The sequence below is a fragment of the Lagopus muta genome, chromosome 6, assembly GCF_023343835.1.
Source record: "Lagopus muta isolate bLagMut1 chromosome 6, bLagMut1 primary, whole genome shotgun sequence".
Taxonomy (NCBI): domain Eukaryota; kingdom Metazoa; phylum Chordata; class Aves; order Galliformes; family Phasianidae; genus Lagopus; species Lagopus muta.
The window spans coordinates 30042136-30061188 of record NC_064438.1 but is presented as its reverse complement, the minus strand read 5'-3'; the positions used below and the strand labels follow the sequence as shown (position 1 = coordinate 30061188).

Here is a 19053-nt window from a genome sequence, read left to right as displayed (position 1 = left end):
CTTTATCTTAATTATCCTATTGTTTTGATAGATAGGTTAGACATACCAAGCTCCTGACATACATGCTAGACATCTATATTTCAGGATTAATCTTATAATGAGCAGTGGACAAACACAGTTGGCAAAATATTGGCAAAGAATACCTTCTCAAATTGTTTGAATTTCTTAGAAGAGTTGTAACATTAGTTTCCCACAAAATATGAAGTAAAATAAGAAAATGCTGCTCAATGTTTCTTATCAAAATTTCTTACTCAGAAATAATTCCTAGTCATGATTCCTAGAAATTCCTAGACTCAACCACATATTACATAATTGTTGGAAACTTCTATAAGAAAATTTAATACCTCAAGTAATTTCATAATTAAAGAAGCTTAGCGAATTAGAGAATGCAGAAACTTCTATGATTGTGCTGCTTAATGCAGTTATTTTACTGAGTACTACCATCACATGTGATTTTAAGTACACCTTCCACACATCACATGTTTTTTCTTTCATATTCTTAGTATTCTCTAAACAAATCTTAATCTTTGTCTTGTCTTGCTGTTTTCTTTTCTTTTCTTTCCTACTTTAGCCTGTTCTGCAAACTAGCTGCTCTTGTTAGACATAGGATCTCAATTTTTGGTAAGTTGCTAAGAAAGATCTTGATAAAGTTAAAAATTTGAAGAACATCCAACAGTTACTTCTAAAATCTCATGCTTTTGTGGTTGTTTCTTGTTTGCTTTTCAAGACTCATCATACACTAACTAATTTGATTTCCATTATCTGACAGTTGAATCTGATGGGTTAATTTCTAGTTAGGCTAGGGTGATGTTGGGAAATAAAATATACCTGTTTCAAAGGTAATGGTAAGAAAACGAAGAAAGAAATGTAGACACAAGATACGAAGCTTGTAATACTGCAGAGTCAAGTAATAAAAATGAAACCTAAGTAGACTTTACTTACTCTTTTCATTCTTTTTTACAAGCACAAAAGTGCAAAAATTTTTGGAACCAGTTGTAACTCTCCATGCAGTGACATGGGGGCAGGAGATGTATTCCATGTCTTATTTAACTTGTGTATTTTCAATAGTGACATTTGGGATCAGTAGGTTATCCTACATTCTCTATGTTATTGTACTCTCACAGTCTCTCTGTCTCTCTAAACAGGGAGTGATTCTACAACAATGGTGAGCTGCCTGCACATCTTAGCTCAGTCTCTGGACACTCGGTAAGTTGTAAATTTTCATAACAATTATGAACTGTATCGACATAGCAGAGGTTTTCAGGGACAGTTACATTTTTCCCTTGTTATTTTTCAGAACTGTTATGAAATCAGGATCTGAGCTAGTTAAAGCTGGACTACGTGCTTTTTTTGAAAATGCAGCTGAAGATCTGGAAAAAACTTCAGAAAATCTTAAACTTGGAAAATTTACCCATTCACGAACACAAATCAAAGGTGTTTCACAGAATATCAATTATACTACAGTAGCATTGCTACCTGTCTTGACGTCAATTTTTGAGCATATTTCACAGTATCATTTTGGAGTTGATTTACTTTGTAAGTATTTTATTTAATTTTGAAGTTTATTATGTTACAATAATACAAACATCTTTTTAACAATTAACTACTCAAGTTTCCCACAGAAGATAAGTTTGCTTAATTTTGTTCCATTTTTTTTTGCCTTATTAGATTGAAGGAGAAGCTTTCATTTTTATTCCTTGTGGTTTTGTTTCCATATGTTGGAAAAACATTTTTTTCTTCATTATTTTATTTTAAAGTTTCCTTGATTTTTTTCCTGTATTTTAGTTTTAAAATTCCTTGAGATGCAACAATATGTTGTTCCAAAGTTTCTTATATGTATTTAAGACCACAGCTCCAGACCTGAAGATGATTGAAAGGTGGAAAGCAATGAAAAAGCTTCTAGAACGGAAGGCTCTAGATCACATTCCTAGAGGTTACGCTCATAGACTGCTGTGGTTTAGATTGAAATTATATTCTACAAACATGATAATCTGCACTATTTTATTAACAAATATCTGCTCACCTCTTGGCATATTTGATGACCTGTCATTGTTTTTATATTTAGGAAGTAGTATTTAGCCAAATAAATACTTACTATCTGCTTCTTATTTTTCTCTAGTGGGTGATGTACAAGTTTCATGTTACAGAATTCTTTGTAGCCTCTATTCTCTTGGGACTGGGAAGAACATCTACGTTGAAAGGTATTGAGTGAAAAACTCAGCACATGAAAATCTTTTTTTAAATTAGGGACATATTCCTAATGTACTAAAGCAGTTTGAATGAAAATTGAATCAGAAACAGTTTGAAAATGTTTAATATTGAATTTAGGTTTAATGTAGTTGCATGTATCTTAAGAATTCAGTTCCCACAATGCTTGACTTAAACAAAAGCTGAACAACTCCTCCTGCATATTGTGGCTTATCTGCAGGGTCTTTCGTTTAACCATAATGAAAGCTAATTTTTTCCATGAGCCATTATTAAGCTTCCCAAAGTTTGGTTACTGCTTGTTACCAGACATGCTGCTGTAGTAAGTAGGTCGAGTAATTAATGTCTGTCTCAAGTATTACTCTGAATAGAGTTCTCAAAATACGTGTCTAGATCGTAAAATCCTTAGCACAGGTAGAGCTTCTGACAGCCTTTAACTCTACAAAGGAAGCTCATTTACCAGTTACTTGCATTTTTTAAACTGTATTAAAATTTGAAAAATCTAGTGGCTATGATATACTCCAAAACTGGGATTTTTGCATTAGAAGAGGCCTATATCCATAGGTACTGCTTCAGAAAAGGGGACCCTAATAGCTGGTCTGTCACAAGACAGAAGCAGATGTAAGCACTGACCCTTCCTTATGCTTCTGAAAGCTTTTGTTTAGGCACTCTACATGATCATATAATCAAAAGTTCAAAATTCACAGACTCTGAGAGACACCAAGGAAATTCAGCTCTATTGTCCAGAACATTTACCTACATTAGCCTAATAATGCTGGTCTTCACTTACTTCTTTCCAGAGCTTATTTAGCAATTCTTTCATGCAAGCTGCGAGGACTTTCTGCAGGACAATTCTTTCTCTCCACGCTGCATGCGTGTTCCTGTGTGAAGAAGATATTCTCACATATATGCACACATTCAATCACTTATATACCCACAAAACTGGGCTCATCTTTTTCTTTCTTGACTTGAAAATCTTAAATATGCTTTGACACAGATCTTGTGGGCAAGACAGGTAGTGCCTCACTCCTACTGTAACTAGGAGCCAGGGTGATCATAGAATCATAGAATAACAAGGTTGGAAAGGACAGTTGCATTAGATGTGGGTGTAGAATCATGCCAGTTGCCTTCTTAGAAGAGTCTCAGGTCAGATATATCTCAGGAAATGAGTTAGTCTCCAAAACTTTCACTAGACTCACTCAGAACCTGAAAATAAGGTTGTAGGCAGGCATCAGTGTCTAGGTGGGTGACAGGATTTCAAACACACTGCTCAGTATTTCAGTAAAACTGTGTTAGTTGTTGAGCTGACTTAAACTGTTACTGAAATTAAGCAGTGCTCAACTTTAGGATCAAAATGCCATTTTTTCTTTAACTTCAAGTCAGATAACAAGGTATGTTTTTTTTTTTAAATGAAAGAATCTTATAAGGCATGTTATTCCTTCAAGTTGAAGTGAGTAGTTCCATTTGGTATATCTATATATAAACATATGCTTACAAAAATTACTTTATGCTATTGTCCCTCAGAATATCTCTAGCTAAACAGCACTGCTAAGAATTTTCAATTCTCACAGCTATTTCACACACACACACACAAATATATATATATATGTGTGTGTGTATATATAAAGATGAAAAGTGTCACATTTAAGCAATCTGTATATCATGTTTGACAAAATCTTGTATAAATGTTGCTCCAGAACTTCAGAATAATTCAGGTTCAGTTTTAAGCGAGTGTAAGTCTTCTGCTGAAAGGAACTAAATCATTTCTCAGGCACCCTTATCTGTACGTTTCCACCCCTTTCTCTTTTTTTTTTTTTTTCCTAGTAAATAGTATTTATGCAGTTATACGATGATGATGTTATGTCGTTGGTAGCATGTCTTGGTTAGATTTACTTTTGTGCTGAGGTTTATTTTCAGCTGGTTCCTGTACCAGTAAATTTTGTTCATGTGAGACATAAAATTTTTCAAAATAGTTTCTGTATTAGAATGATAAGCTATATTAGCAATAAATGTTACTGCGGTTCTATAACATATGCTAGAAACAGGAAACCTAGTGAAAGTCTTTTCATCTCTGATGACTTTTAGTATCTGTCATATACAGGCAACGTCCTGCACTTGGTGAGTGCTTAGCATCTCTTGCAGCAGCCATTCCAGTAGCATTCCTTGAACCTTCTCTCAACCACTACAACCCACTGTCTGTCTTCAACACAAAAAGTGCAAGAGAAAGAGCAAGTGAGTACTATTCGTCAGTGGGGGAAGGAGGGGAGGAAAGCTATTTACTCCTATCCAAATATTAGAAACAAATAGTAGTAATTATTTTTTTAGGAGAAAATTCCTATCATTGCTATAAGATTACTTGTCATTTTAGCCTTGCCCTGTTTTGGTAAGACTGTTAACATTGTTCCCTTTCCTCTAGCAGACATCTTTTTCTTTTTTTTTTTTTTTTTTAATTTATGTGAACAGAAAAATATCATTCCTGCTTAGTTGTCTTACCAGTATGCTAATGCGGTTCTACATAGGGAAATTCTGACAGACTGTGACTCTGATTCCATGAAACCTTAAGGAACAGGTGTCTTTCTACACAGTTTTTCTTCGCATGCTTCTAATCTTCTTAGTCTTGACAGATTCCAATATCTATCTCAAGTGGGAGACAAATGTGTGCAGAGTTTGTAAACAAGGCATACTTGAGTTTTAATTTTACCCATAATCTTAAACTGTTAGCTATATTACTCAAAACTGGTTTTTATGCTGAAATAGAGTAAAACTGTTATTTGTACTTTAGATTTAAACATAAATAAATGCAGATGTCCCCCCTGTGTTTTGTTAATTAACCTTTTCATATTCTACCCTTTCCTTTTCTGCCTGCAGTTTTAGGTATGCCTGATACAGTAGAGGAGATGTGTCCAGAGATCCCTCAGCTGGATGGACTAATAAAGGAAATTAATAATTTAGCAGAGTCTGGAGCAAGGTATACTGAAATGCCTCATGTAATTGAGGTTATCTTACCCATGCTGTGCAACTATTTGTCCTACTGGTGGGAACGAGGGTCTGAGAGTGTTCCTGAAAGTGCCGGGCCTTGCTGTACGATGATAACATCTGAGCATCTGAGCATCATTTTGGGAAATATTCTGAAAATCATTAACAACAATCTGGGAATAGATGAAGCATCTTGGATGAAAAGAATTGCAGGTACTGTCAATGTTTCTAAAGAGTATTTGTATCCAATAATATGTAATTACTAAATTACAATTTACCATATTACCCTATTACATAATATTTTTTAAAAACAAAAGTAGAAGGATGGTTAGGTAAAAAGCAGATAAGGAATAATAATAACTCTTATGTTTTCAAAGTTCAGTATTATTTTTATGTATGCACTGTAGCCTCACAGCAAGAAGAAAGAGAGTAATACTTGCAAAAATTTTTTACTCTAATCAGCCACATTATCTTATTAGCATTTTAGCTTGCTTTAGTCAAAAAAGGAACTTTTTGGTGTACTATTTTAAACTTTGTATGCAACCCATTCCCTCCACGCCCCAAGCAAACAAAAGCAACAACAACAACAAAAACACCTTTTTTTACTGAGGACTCTTTGTCTTAATCTCAATTATATTGAGGCTTTGACTGGGTTAGAGATGTCTGACTTGCCAAAACTATGGTAGTTAAATTGCCCTGGTAGCCAAAATTACCGTGGGGTGCACTACATCAAGCTCAGCACTGTTAGCTGAGGGATTATCCTGGTCTGCTCTGTGCTGGTGCAGCACTCTGTGTGCAGTTTTGGACACCATAATATATGAAGGACTGTCAGGAGTTGGACACGATTATCCCTTCCAAATTAAGATACTCTGTGATTCTGTTACGTAATTCTGAAATATATAATCTGAATTCCCAGTAACTGGCTTTTAATTTCTCAGTACGCATGGTTGAGAAAGCTGTATTCATAATTTAATTAATAGTTTCACGGTGCTTTACAAATACATGGAGCATTATGGCCTTGGTTTTCTGTAACTATAGAGGATTCACAGTAATACAATTAGAAGTATCAATTGTATATTAATCATAAGATCAAATATATTTTTATGTATAGTTTATGCTCAGCCTATCATCAGCAAAGCCAGACCTGATCTGCTGAAAACTCACTTTATTCCAACACTGGAGAAATTGAAGAAGAAAGCTGTAAAGATTGTGATGGAAGAGGAGCAACTGAGAGCAGACAGTAAAAGTGACACACAAGAAGCTGAGCTACTTATTCTCGATGAGTTTGCTGTACTTTGTAGAGACCTCTATGCCTTCTATCCAATGCTGATACGTTACGTAGACAACAACAGGTAAACTAATAATTGAACTCAACAATTAAACAACTCAATGTTATTACACAAGAGTATGCCTTTCAGAAACAAAAGCATGGCTAAAATTCTTAAACAATGAAGGATCAGAAAGTTATTTTGCTTCAACTGAATCACTGTATGTATAGATATTGCCACAAAGACGTTCCTCTTTTGTGTGTGTCTTTTTAAGAAGGTGATAAAAGCATCTGGACAATACTGTTTTGCCTTTGGGCTGACTAGAAGATTTTCTACTCAACAATTTACTTAAAGGTTATTCTGTGTCTACACTTTCTCTCTTCTTCATCCCAGAACATGCCCCCAAGATCCTCTTCAGAAGAGTACCTGAAATATCTGTATTATCTAAGTATCTACAGCACCTTTATACTATCCTTAACAACACTGTTCTAAAGTACGCAATCAGTATTCACTTACATTTTGCTAGGTGCAAGTACATAACAGGATAGTTAGGAGCATTATTAATTGCAGACTTGTTCATTCATGCTGTGAACCAATTTTCACTAAAAATTTAGTAATTCTAGATGAACTAGACTTTACTAATTCAGACCTTGTTGACAAGGGAACATTTAATTTTTAAAAACACAGACTTCACTTGGCTGTCTGGAAATCCACCAACAGAGTTGGATGAGGATGAAATTATTGCGGATATTATAATGTAATAATTCCTTTCATGGAGGCTGAAAGATGACCATGTATTTATGGGCACATTAGTGCTCTTTAACTTAGAGAGAGCTGCATCTGTTAGTTAACTTGCCCAGGTTCTCTGAGCATCTGTGTGCAAGCAGATCCAGAATGAAGTTGTATTAGTTCGTGCAGTAGAAAGAAAAAATATTAAAGCATACACTCCTTACAGTTCTATCCACTCATTCAAATCCTTTAACTCTTCATCTTCACCCCATTATGGTGTTATTTTTTTCAATCAACACAAAGTTTTGATTAAAAAGAAAAAAAGTTTTAGTATGAAATGGAGAAAAAAAAAAAAAAAGGAAAAAAAAGAAGAGAAATACTCAGTAAAAGTGGTTTCAGCAAGGTTTGTTTTCTAGTTCTGTTCACAGAATGCACAAAAACGTTGTCGCCGGGGGAGGGTGGCAGGCAAAAATAAGTATCCAAGAACTAGAGTTTTTGTTGGAAATTAGTTAAGCTGCCAATAAAAATGATCTCTCTGGCTGTGGGAATGGAAAATTGAAGTGATTGTTGTTAAGTTCTATGATTAACTACATGAAAGTGACCCAATCTCTTAAACAGAGCAATATCTATTATTAAGGTCCTCATTTTAAACTTCTTAATTTTATTTTCTTTCAGAGCCAACTGGCTAAAGAAACCAGATGCAGATTCTGATGAACTGTTTCGAATGGTAGCTGAAGTTTTTATCCTGTGGTGCAAGTCACATGTAAGATAAGATGCATTCTTTTTTCCCCAATTCACTATATCCTTAAATCTAAATGAAGTACGTGCGGATGAATGGAATTGGTAGTTATTTGTTTATTTATTTATTTATAGAATTTCAAAAGAGAAGAACAAAATTTTGTCATTCAGAATGAAATCAACAATTTGGCATTTTTAACGGGAGATACCAAAAGCAAGATGTCTAAAGTAAGTTAATAACAATTTTTGGATCAATTCAATTTTCCATCATACGTTTAATGTGTTAGAAGTCTCTAAAAATCTGCTTAGATTGCTGCTTCTTGGCTGATGGAAGAAGCAAAAAATAGTCTTGCTTATTGTTGACAGACTTGGAAACAGATATGCACAATATAGGTTTAGTCTCTTAGAGTTATTTATTAAATATCAGCTACATTTTCAAAGACAGAAGATTAGAACATAGAACTTGATTTGAAGTAGATACACATATAGGACAACACAGGTTGTGATATAGGCCGTTGGTCCATTAAAAAAATAAAAACAGAATATTTTGTAAAAATAAGTGAAGAACTATTGACTGTCTGAACTTTTTCTTGTGAATTTCAGTATTGTTCTGTCAGCTCTGATGGGAGGAGTGCTGTATCTGCATATCAGTATTCATATATGTGGGGTGCCATATGTGCACTGTTTTTCTTGTTTCTTATTAATGACCACATTCAGTTCTTTTTTACTCATTTTCAATATGATAAGATGCTGACATGATGATGGGAAAATGCATTTGTTACCTTCATAATAGAGAAAATGTCAAGGTAAAAAGTCTCTGACATTAGGTGAGGAAGACTGCCTTACTCATAACAAGATTCACAAGTCAGTTGAAAACTAAGTCCAAATTAGTATTGGTAACCGTAGCAAAGAACCTCTATTTTATTCGTATTTATAATGTGCTTAAAGAAATCCTCTTATGAAAGTATTCCAGAGAAGGAGTAAGTTGCATTGTTTTGTATTTCTGTATATTTTGATTCTGTATGTAACTTTGTTACCACTTAAGTCCAACTTTATATAATATAGAGTCAGAAAAAAAGTCTCATTGAATTTTTAAAAATTCTCTTGAAAAAGTCTTTGCTTCTTTTCTACATTTTGAAATCCAGTTCAGGCAAATGTTGTTGTTGGAAAATTTACAACTAAACAGATCTTCTTCTCATTGTTAGATCACAAATGACACTGAACAGCAGTTCTCAAACTATGTAGATAATTCTGTATTTGGAGGAAATGTTCATTTTCTTAATAATAATTCATTTTCTTGTTTTCAAGATAATGCTCCAAGGAACTGTAAGCTAGAATTGAGGTATCTGTATAATCCTCATTAGAGAGGCAAGTATTAGTAAGTGCTAGTAGGCGAGTTTCAGGCTGTGTGATGTTAATCACACGCTAACACCAAACTGTAACATGGCACTTAAGTATAAATATAATACACATATTTTGACATTTTTATGTTAGAATTGGCCTGAGGAGATAAAAATGAGATGTAATTTTAATGTTTCAATTCATGCTAAATTAGAATCAGATAATTAATATTCAATCTAAATTGAGTTTCTCAGCAGTATTGGTAACATGACATAAACTGTTGTCATACTTCAGTCAGTTTGGCATGGCAGGAATGACAAAACAAATCAGCAAAAAAAAAAAAAAAAAAAAAAAAGAACAACCAACAAAACCAGCTAAAGTATCCCTCATGATGTTTTGATTTTGATAAAGTCAGAGGAATACAGCTTCAAGACTTTATATAACCCATATTTGAAAGGGTTTGTTTTTGAGATTAGATATTCAAATACCTGTTCTGTATATTTTAAGTAATATATTTTTACACATATAGATTTAGATGTCTGTGTAAATGTGCTTTTCTTTGTACGAGTATAGAAACACAGGGAGATTATACAATTTTTTTACATGCATATAAATTTTTATAGTATACTAATGTAAAATTCATGGAGTTCAGTGATATTACACATGATTATTGCTAATATAGGGAGAGAAATAGAACACAATATTATTCATGATTGGGTATTTTGCTAAAATGGTAGCACGGCTGTGTGAGTGACTGCAGAACAATTGATCATTTAGGCATTTTTTTTCATAATGATGTAAACGCCATGGTACAATATATGAGGCATCATTTAGATATGTTGTACTGGTTTTACATATATATGGTTTCTAATCAGGAAATTGATAACATTTTATAATATGTCATGAAAGTGTTCTTAAACGCCAGTGCATTTATTAATACATGCATTTAGATCAGAATTATTTTTTTAAGACTCTGGAATTTAGAATGAGCAAGAAAATACCTTAAGTACCCGAACTTCAGGATATGCTACAAGGTTACTTACTGGTATATTCATAGGGTAATCGACAGTACACATTATGTTAGAGGAACAGTATATTTTATAATTCTCTGCTTGAATATTGACAGTTCAGAAAGTTACTACTTTGTGTATGACAACAGAATAATTAGCACTTTCCTCGTATTAGCAGTTCCTCTTTGCTCACATTATGTTTAACACTGCAATTATATAAAGTGTTTATCTGGCATGAGAATCTATAGATAAATGCGAACACAAATTTTGGTAATGGCAATCAGTCCAAGAAACAACAGTTTAGCCTCTTAAAGGAGAAAGGATCTATGCTGATCTCAGGCTGCTTTAAGCAAGTCTGTGTTGCAGCAGAGACATAACAAGTTTTTTGAGATTTAGGATACTGTAATGATAATAATATGGGACATATCATGCATGGAATGTTCTATATCTTCATATGCCATATGCAGAAAAAAAATATGCAGTGAGTGAACAAATTAGTATTACGTTATTTTTCCAAAGCTAATAGCGGTGTGCAATTAAAATAAAATTCTAAAAACGGGTGAAGTACCATTGTGTTTTCATTATACTAAACTTGTTAATATTTTCTCAAACATAATAACAGCTGAGAAAGTTTTTTAATCTTTCTTTTCTAAAAAAAATGGCAGCAGAGTGCTCGGAGGGGAATGGTAAGTTAGAGAACTTTCAGTCTGAGAGGGACTGATAACACAGACTGCATTGAAATAAGTGTTGAAATAGAGAATTTGAACGCATTCTTTTCAGCTGCTAACCTCTTTATTTGGTTGTTTTTTGTTTGACTGATTTTTTTCCGAAGTTTTCATGGATTTCTGGATAAAATAGCATTTTTATTAAGTTGTAATAATTCCCTACAGTATTTTATAGCTTATTGGGATGAAAGACTAAATGTTGACATTCACTTTTACGTATTAAATGTGTAATATGTACGTAGGCAATTTCTGTGTGTAAGCTTTGGAATCTTAAATGAATGTGGCTGGATATACTTCAGTTACCAAATACTTGAATTTCCTAATGAAGTTTTATTTTATCAACCTTCACTATTAATTTGTATCTATTTTTAAGAAGTCTTTGGATAGGTCTATTATAGAAGTCTGAGGCTGTCAAATAAGTCAAGTTTGTGTACGAACCAGCATTGTGCTTGTGCCCATTTGCAACAGGCAAGGCATGTTATCTGCAAATTTGTGATTACTGGAGAATTTCACATAAGTGTTTTCTGCAAGAATTTGAGATCTATTCTTTGAGAACATTTCCTTTAGTTATATTGTGATAGGTTGTGAATGGATTACTTTTATGGTCATTTCAAATACATTAACATCTTGTTTTTACTTACATTTAGTATGTATCTGATGAGCAATGTGCAGAATCTACATATTTCACACATTTTCAGTTAAAATCTATCTTCCTGAGTATGGTTTTGAAAATTTTTAAGATGCTTAACACTTAATTTGAGTATTAGACTGTCATTCCTCACTTGCAGGTAATCTTCTTTATTATGTGACATAAAAAAGTGGGATATAAAAGAGATTTTAATAATAGCTTGATGTCAAAGTTTTGAAGCCAAAAAGGAAACTTGTTTTATGAGTTATTTTTACTTTTAAACTAAAAATAATACAGTATTTCCTATAGTATTTTCCCACACCCAGTCAAGGACTCTTTTACGTAACAGTTGAATTTTTGTGCTGTTTTACTGTAACAAATTAGTCTTGTTATCTTTTTGAGATTACAAGACACAGTGATAACCTAGCTGTAGGTGAGAATACATGGTTTATGTAACTGTATATATGTATGTTATTAACATAACACAGAGGAAAAAAAAGTATATGTATGAGTTACAGCTAAGTTTTAAAAAGTGATCTCAAAATAGGTATTGCTGAGAGATATGAGCTTAATTCAAGTTTTCTCTCAGGCTATCTACAAGGCAGTAACATCTTACACAGTGGAAAAAATGTGCACGTAAATGAAATGTTGCATCTTCACAGTGGTGTTTGTGGGAGGCGGTAGAAAAGTTGAAATACACGTGAAATACTTTTCATTATTGTATTATCTAGAACTCCAACGACATGGCTCTTTTTAAGAATACTGGGAAAAGATGCAATGAGTACATATTGTTGTGCTTAATTATTAGACGTTCAAATGTTAGCATATAATTTCATGCTGAATAGCAAGATAAATTTAGAAACTCAATCATTTATTAACAATTAAGCTGAACAAAAATTATTTCATCAAGGCCTCATTTGATTATACATGCACAGTTTGTTTATTTTTAGCAACAAATTTACAATATTTGTTGTCCTAGTAGAGCTGAATAACCTTATTACTAATCTGTAAATTGTCATCTTTTCATCTCTTTTACTTATGTTTTTCCCTTTATTTTTCTTTCATACAGGCCATGCAAGTAAAGGTACAGGTCAAAGTGCATGATGTGTCTTTGTTTTAGCTTTAGAGACGATCAGGCTCCAAGCATTCTTTCCATTGATCATAGCAGTGGCGTCACAAATTTGAAGGCCCCTGTCCCATAAATTATCTCCGAGTTAAAAGTGGCAATTTTTGACCAGAGCAGCAGAAATTCCCTTCAGAACACCCAGATGTTTATTTACTATAAAATGCAGCAAAGTTACACTTTTTAATTTAGATGTACATTCCTCCTCTGCTGTCTTTCTGCATTCTGTTTTGGGTTTGGTTTTCTTTCTTTTTTTTTTTTTTTTCTAATATATTGAAGCAGACATTGTGAAAATGATGCCTAAGTAGAGTCATCAGAAACATATACATTTGGCTTATGATATTCAAGAAAAATACATGGGAGAGGCATGCGGTAACTTGTACCATGTCTACAGATGAATAGAGGATTGATTTCATTAGAATGAATTATGTCGAATTAGATATAGAGTTCAAATGCTACCTTTTGCCAAAACTAAAATAATTCTTCATAATCATAGAATCACCAAGGTTAGAAAAGACCCACAGGATCACCCAGTCCAACCATCCACTTATCACCAACAGTTCTCACTAAGCTATGTCTCTCAGCACAACATCCAAACGTTCCTTGAGCACCTCCAGGGTCAGTGACTCCATCACTTCCCTGGGCAGCCTATTCCAGTGCCTGACCATTCTTTCAGAGAAGTAATCATGTGAGGAGCAAGGATAGCTTTGAGTAATCCTTGTATTCAAGACTTCCTTAGTCTCTAATGAACCATAATTCATCTTTGCATCATTTGTTTTTAAATAAAATTTTATACTACAGATGAATACTTTTCAGCTTATGGTGTGCTCTTCATTGGTGATGCATAATCAAAAGTAAGGTGGATCCCTTACCATCTGCTGGAATGGCTTCCCCTTTCATCTTTTCCTTCTCCCTATGTCCTGAGAAGCAGAAGCCTTGATTGTGATTTAAAGAGTTCTTAATTAACTCAATTGGAAGTCTAAGTTAAAATTGAGCCATTGTGGTAAATAGTCCTGATTCTGATCTTGGTTTTTGTCATACTTTCCTGTAACTTTATTGTTATTTCTCTTTGTGACTCTACTTAAGCATTTATTGGAAAGATTTGCAAACAGACAGCAGAATATGATGGCAAAGGCAGAATGGATTTTTTTTTTTTTTTTAATGTTTTAAAATGTTCAAGTTTTTTTTTTTTTCACCTATCTTCTACATACCCAGTTATTAATCTCAAACAAAAATAAGGAAAATTAGATATGTAAAAAACATCCCCAGGCATAAAGGTGCAAAAAAAAACAAAAAAAACCCAAACCAAACCAAAACAAAAAAAAAACCTTGCCTTTTCTTTTTTTTTCATATATGCATGTGTATAATTTTGTATTCCTAATTTACGATGCATAGTGACGCCACTGGATATAGTGATACATTGTGGGATTTGTTTGTCTGCTGTCAATGTAGAGTACAAATAATGCCATTACATCATTGCTTTTTCTAAGGCACTTCCACACTTTCAAAGCAAAGCTTTGAGGCACAGTACTCTCTTGAAATTGCTAGTTCCTTAAGAAAGGAAGCCACATCCCTTGTGAGTTCCCTCTGACCTGCAAAATGCTCTCAACACCAGCTGCATACACAGGGATTCACCGTCTAGAAGACAGAACCTGCCAAAATTTACCACCAAGTAGATTATGTACGGCTACCTTTTTCCTTTCAGTGATTATTGTGATAATAGTGTGGTAATAATTGATAAATATTAATTGCAATAAATTCTGCTGTATCCTTATTTGGAACACAATATAATAAGCAAACAGTAGCCAGTGAAATTTGACAGAGGGAAAAGGATGTGGAGGGTTAAATGCAAGCATTCGCTGTTTTGTAGTGTTTTATCAGCCTGGAGGCCTAGTCCTGAAATCTTGTCTTAGGCAAAACTCCCCTTGTATGTAGTAGGAGTTTAATCTAGGCACAAAATTCAGAACTGGGCTATTTTTATGTTGTTTTTGTTTACCATATGTTCATTAAATATATGGATCCGTTATAAAGATTTTGGTTTTCTGTCTTATAAATTAAAAGTTGTGTGAAATATCGTTGTACACTGTCTATTTTAAGAATATTAGACAAATGTTATTCTGTTTTGTGTTTACTTCTATGTCTCTTTGTTTTTCTTTACCTATTATTCATGATCTGCAAAGCTGTAAAAAGAATTTACTTTTTATTCCAGATTTACTTATATTAACCAAATCCAAATGACACTGCTTTTCCCAGAGGCATTGTTTCATTGGCATTTTATTACATTGAATCAAAATCTTTTAGATAGCAGTATTTTTCATTTGAGGCAAATCAGACAACATTCATTCATTCAGACCCTACATGTCTGTATCTTTATGTAAGTTTCTTAGAAAAATATAAGCATCTTGAATTTGTCTCTATAGTTTTGCAAAATAATATTGTCCCCAGTGACCCAGCTTTTAACTCTAAAGTTGTTTTTGGTTTGAGAGGAAAAGTACAGAAAATATAGAGCTTCATATACATGAATGCATAAAAAACTACGTCGCTACTATTGAAATATTACCTTTACAGTGATTTCTGCACTGGAGCATATAAAAAGTATTCCTTTACATTTCCTACTGAAGACTGTATGCTCTTCCTCTAATGCAGCATTTTTAGTTAAGTGTATACATTACATTGGGAACATAGGTTCCTTGTACCATTAGGGGAAGAACGCATTGAAAAAGTGTGTGGTTGGAGAATAATCACATCTATTTACCTTTCTGTTATTTATTTAATTTTAATATCTTTTATTACAGTCTGGAGGACAAGATCAAGAGAGAAAGAAATCAAAACGCAGGGGAGATTTGTACTCCATACAAACATCCCTGATTGTAGCTGCACTTAAAAAGATGCTTCCTATTGGCTTGAATATGTGTACTCCAGGAGATCAAGAGCTCATCTCCTTGGCTAAGACTAGATATAGCCATGTAAGTAATAATTGTAATAATTTTAATGAAGAATAAACAGAACTTTAATAACTTGAGACATAAATATCTACGCAGTTAATATAGTAAAACTGTCAATGCACTGCAAGCAAGTATAGCTTCTAATTGTGGACCATTGTGAAGCAAAGTGTTGTGCGGAGACAGCTACCATTGTTTCTACGTCATTTTCCATTTTTATACAATGTACACTTAAATACACGTGTGGCAAGTGGACAAGTGATTAGAGTGCAGCTCTACAGAAAGGAATCTAGGGCTTTTGGGTGATGGTAAGCTCAATATGAATGAACAATGTGTCTTGGCAACCACAAGGGCCAACCTTACTCTGGGGTACATTAAGCACAGTAGAGCAAACTAATCAAAAGAAATGACTGTCCCGCAATACTCAGCATTAGTGCAGTATTACCTTCAAGTAATGTGTGCAGTTTGGGGCACAAAAGTGTAAGGATGTAAAAGTATTCTAGACATAAACTATAGAACTATGGATATAAAACTATTATGAAGTGCTCAAAGGAGGGCAACAAAGATGGGGAAAGGTCTGGAGGGTAAGACATATGAGGTCTCTTGGTTTGTTGAACCCAGAAGACAAGAGGCAGAGGGCAGGACTCATTCCTGCCTGGGACTTACTCATGAGGGGAAGCAGAGGAGCAGGTGCTTGACAGCAATAGTTTTGTGGTCACAATTAAAGAAAGCCTTCATCCCAAGCCCTTCTGGTAATACATGTACTTTTCAGGATTAAAACAGTAACTGTTTGGTGTTGTGCGCGGTCTTAAGATGAATCATAATCACAAACTGAAAAATACTTGTACCTTTCTACAGAGGGACACTGATGAAGAAGTCAAAGAGCATATACGTAACAACTTGCATTTGCAGGAAAAGGTAATAATAATAATTAAAAAATCTGTCTTAAAGATGCAGGTGTGGGATAGCACTTTTAAACATGGAAATTGTGATTGTTTATTATTATCTTGGTATTGAAAAACAGAAAATGAAAAGTTATTATAAAAATTACCATTTTATCCTTTTTCTTTATAATATTTTCGTGGCAATAAGAGGTTTCTTGATGGCTTTGGCTGGTATTTTCAAGTTTCAGGATGTCTTGTAGAAACAGTCAAGTGTAAAGAAAGAGGTAGTGGTAGTTTAATATCTAAGAAGAAAATAATATGAAACTCCTAGAAATCTACTCTAACAAGGAAATAGTATCTCTAAGAAGGTATGTATGAAATAAGAAAACCTAGTATCATCTTGATTCTCAACAGTTTGCAAGTACGTATATGTCCCTACTGTTTAGATGCTGAATATATTGTCAAATGTGTTATGCTCAAAAACTGTGCCCATTATTATCCAAGTAATTCATTTTTCTTTAGCAGAGAATGGTTGTTTTGTTGGTATAAATTTGAGCTTATCTAAATTTAAATTAGACACGCTAAGTATTCTAATGTGTTTCCTGGTGTTTACTCCTGAGTGTTGCAAAAAAGCCCACACTGTTGGCCTTTAGTTGGCTGTGACTCTTCATCTACTGAAATTCCAGCTGTCTTTAATAAAAATCTATAAACCAGCTTTATACTGTACTGAGTACAGAAGTCCTGTAATCTCAGTGCTAAATGTGCTTCCTTATTTGCGATACAGGTGTTTCTGTGCACTTTATTGATTTTATGAAATAAAAATATAGAACCTTACTTGAAAACTGAGTTCAGAATCTAAGGCTGCTTTTCTGAGCAACTAGCAAATGCTAATTTAGACTAGAAGGTACAGATAAAACGGGTACATCTATAATATTCTTCATTATGCCACGAGGCAGTGGAACAGGCTGCCCAGAGTATCTATGGGTGTCCCATCTCTGGAGGTGTTCAAGATGGGGTTGGATGGGGCCCCGGACAGCCTGAGCTGGTGGGTGGCAGCCCTGCCCCCATAGTAGATGGGTTAGAACTGGGTTCTAAAAAACCCTGAAAGCATGGGCTTTCAGGTCTCTTCCTACACAGCTATTCTATATGGTTCTATAAGACAAATAGTGGTAGTGGTGGTAGTCAAGTTCACTATCTTCATTCAGCACGTTAAGTATGAAATATGCTGCTTTTTAGACTGATGATCCAGCTGTGAAATGGCAGTTAAATCTATATAAAGACATTCTGAAGAGTGATGAGCCTCCTGACCCTGAGAGAAATGTGGAACGTGTGCAGAGGATATCAGCTGCTCTGTATCATCTGGACCAGGTATGAATTTACATGTCTGCACTCTGCTTGTTTTAAAGTAGAATAAGGTTATTACCTTATAGTAATAATTTCCAATTAAGTGAGTGTCATTGTTAACATTTCCAGAAAAGAGTAATTATTGCACGTGCATGCGCACACATCCATGTGTATATATGCAAAGTTTTAAATGACGTCTGCTAAGTACCTCAATTTTGGTTCAGAGAAAACTCGGGACATGTTTGCCTCTACAGATACACTCACATCAAGGAGCCCCATCCATGAGATATTCTTAAGCTTCTCTTTGTAAATTCAGAGGTACTTTAAGTAATGCCCAGAGTATTTTTTCAGATCATTTAAAAAAAAAAAAAAGAAAAAAAATCTGTTTCCAAATAAAGTAGAACTTTGTGACATTTTCTAACTTGTTAGCTACGTTAATTAGTGGATAAAAAGAAAACTTTGAATAAAAGGTGAAGAGTTTCTATTGTATGCACTAAAAAGTATTTTCCCATAGGTTGAACAACCACTGAGATCAAAGAAAGCTGTTTGGCACAAACTTCTGTCAAAACAACGCAAAAGAGCTGTTGTTGCTTGTTTTAGAATGGCACCGTTATACAACTTACCCAGGTAAATGGCTGAAAGATTTATTTTTCCAGAACTTGTTTATAACATGTCTAAGTGGAAATACTACTTGTGTGTATAACTACAAGTTTGCTAGTTGTTTAGTTTATCTGATAGAGTTTAAGAGACAAAAGTGTTGGTTAAGTATCAGTTAATTCCTCACAGCAGCAAAATACTGGTCTCAGGACAACCAGGGGGGAAAAAGGCCACCAGAATTACACTGCCTCAGAAACAAAATGCTTCATTTTTGTCAGCTGTTATTCTCTGTATTTCCCCAAGTTTTCTGTAAAAATGATGTTAAGATGTCACTGCTTTTTCTGTCTTTTTTTTTTTTTTTTTTTTTTTTGCCTCTGATTGGTTGTGTTTTAATCTCCTGTGTTTGTATTATTATTATTATTATTATTATTATTATAAGAAAACAACAACAACAAAAAACAACAAAACTTTTTTTTTTTTGTATGGCTTTTCTATTGCATGAATGCTCCATGCTTATATTAGGCTATCATTAGATATTATGCC

At 33.9% G+C, this 19053-nt stretch overlaps 1 protein-coding gene across 5 annotated transcripts in view; it reads left to right on the top strand.

Moving 5' to 3' along the window:
- Nucleotides 1-19053, top strand: part of RYR3 (ryanodine receptor 3) — a 203729-nt gene that overhangs the window by 149456 nt on the left and 35220 nt on the right. For 3 of the 5 annotated variants that reach the window (XM_048949520.1, XM_048949521.1, XM_048949519.1), the window contains exons 61-75: nucleotides 572-621; nucleotides 1146-1206; nucleotides 1298-1536; nucleotides 2120-2201; nucleotides 4307-4437; nucleotides 5074-5394; nucleotides 6293-6533; nucleotides 7854-7941; nucleotides 8052-8144; nucleotides 10933-10953; nucleotides 12690-12704; nucleotides 15539-15709; nucleotides 16544-16603; nucleotides 17806-17937; nucleotides 18428-18540. In XM_048949520.1, coding sequence (XP_048805477.1) covers nucleotides 572-621; nucleotides 1146-1206; nucleotides 1298-1536; nucleotides 2120-2201; nucleotides 4307-4437; nucleotides 5074-5394; nucleotides 6293-6533; nucleotides 7854-7941; nucleotides 8052-8144; nucleotides 10933-10953; nucleotides 12690-12704; nucleotides 15539-15709; nucleotides 16544-16603; nucleotides 17806-17937; nucleotides 18428-18540 — 1818 coding nt within the window. The remainder of the gene's footprint in view (nucleotides 1-571; nucleotides 622-1145; nucleotides 1207-1297; nucleotides 1537-2119; nucleotides 2202-4306; nucleotides 4438-5073; nucleotides 5395-6292; nucleotides 6534-7853; nucleotides 7942-8051; nucleotides 8145-10932; nucleotides 10954-12689; nucleotides 12705-15538; nucleotides 15710-16543; nucleotides 16604-17805; nucleotides 17938-18427; nucleotides 18541-19053) is intronic. The other 2 variants (XM_048949522.1, XM_048949523.1) reach the window with 1 other exon arrangement.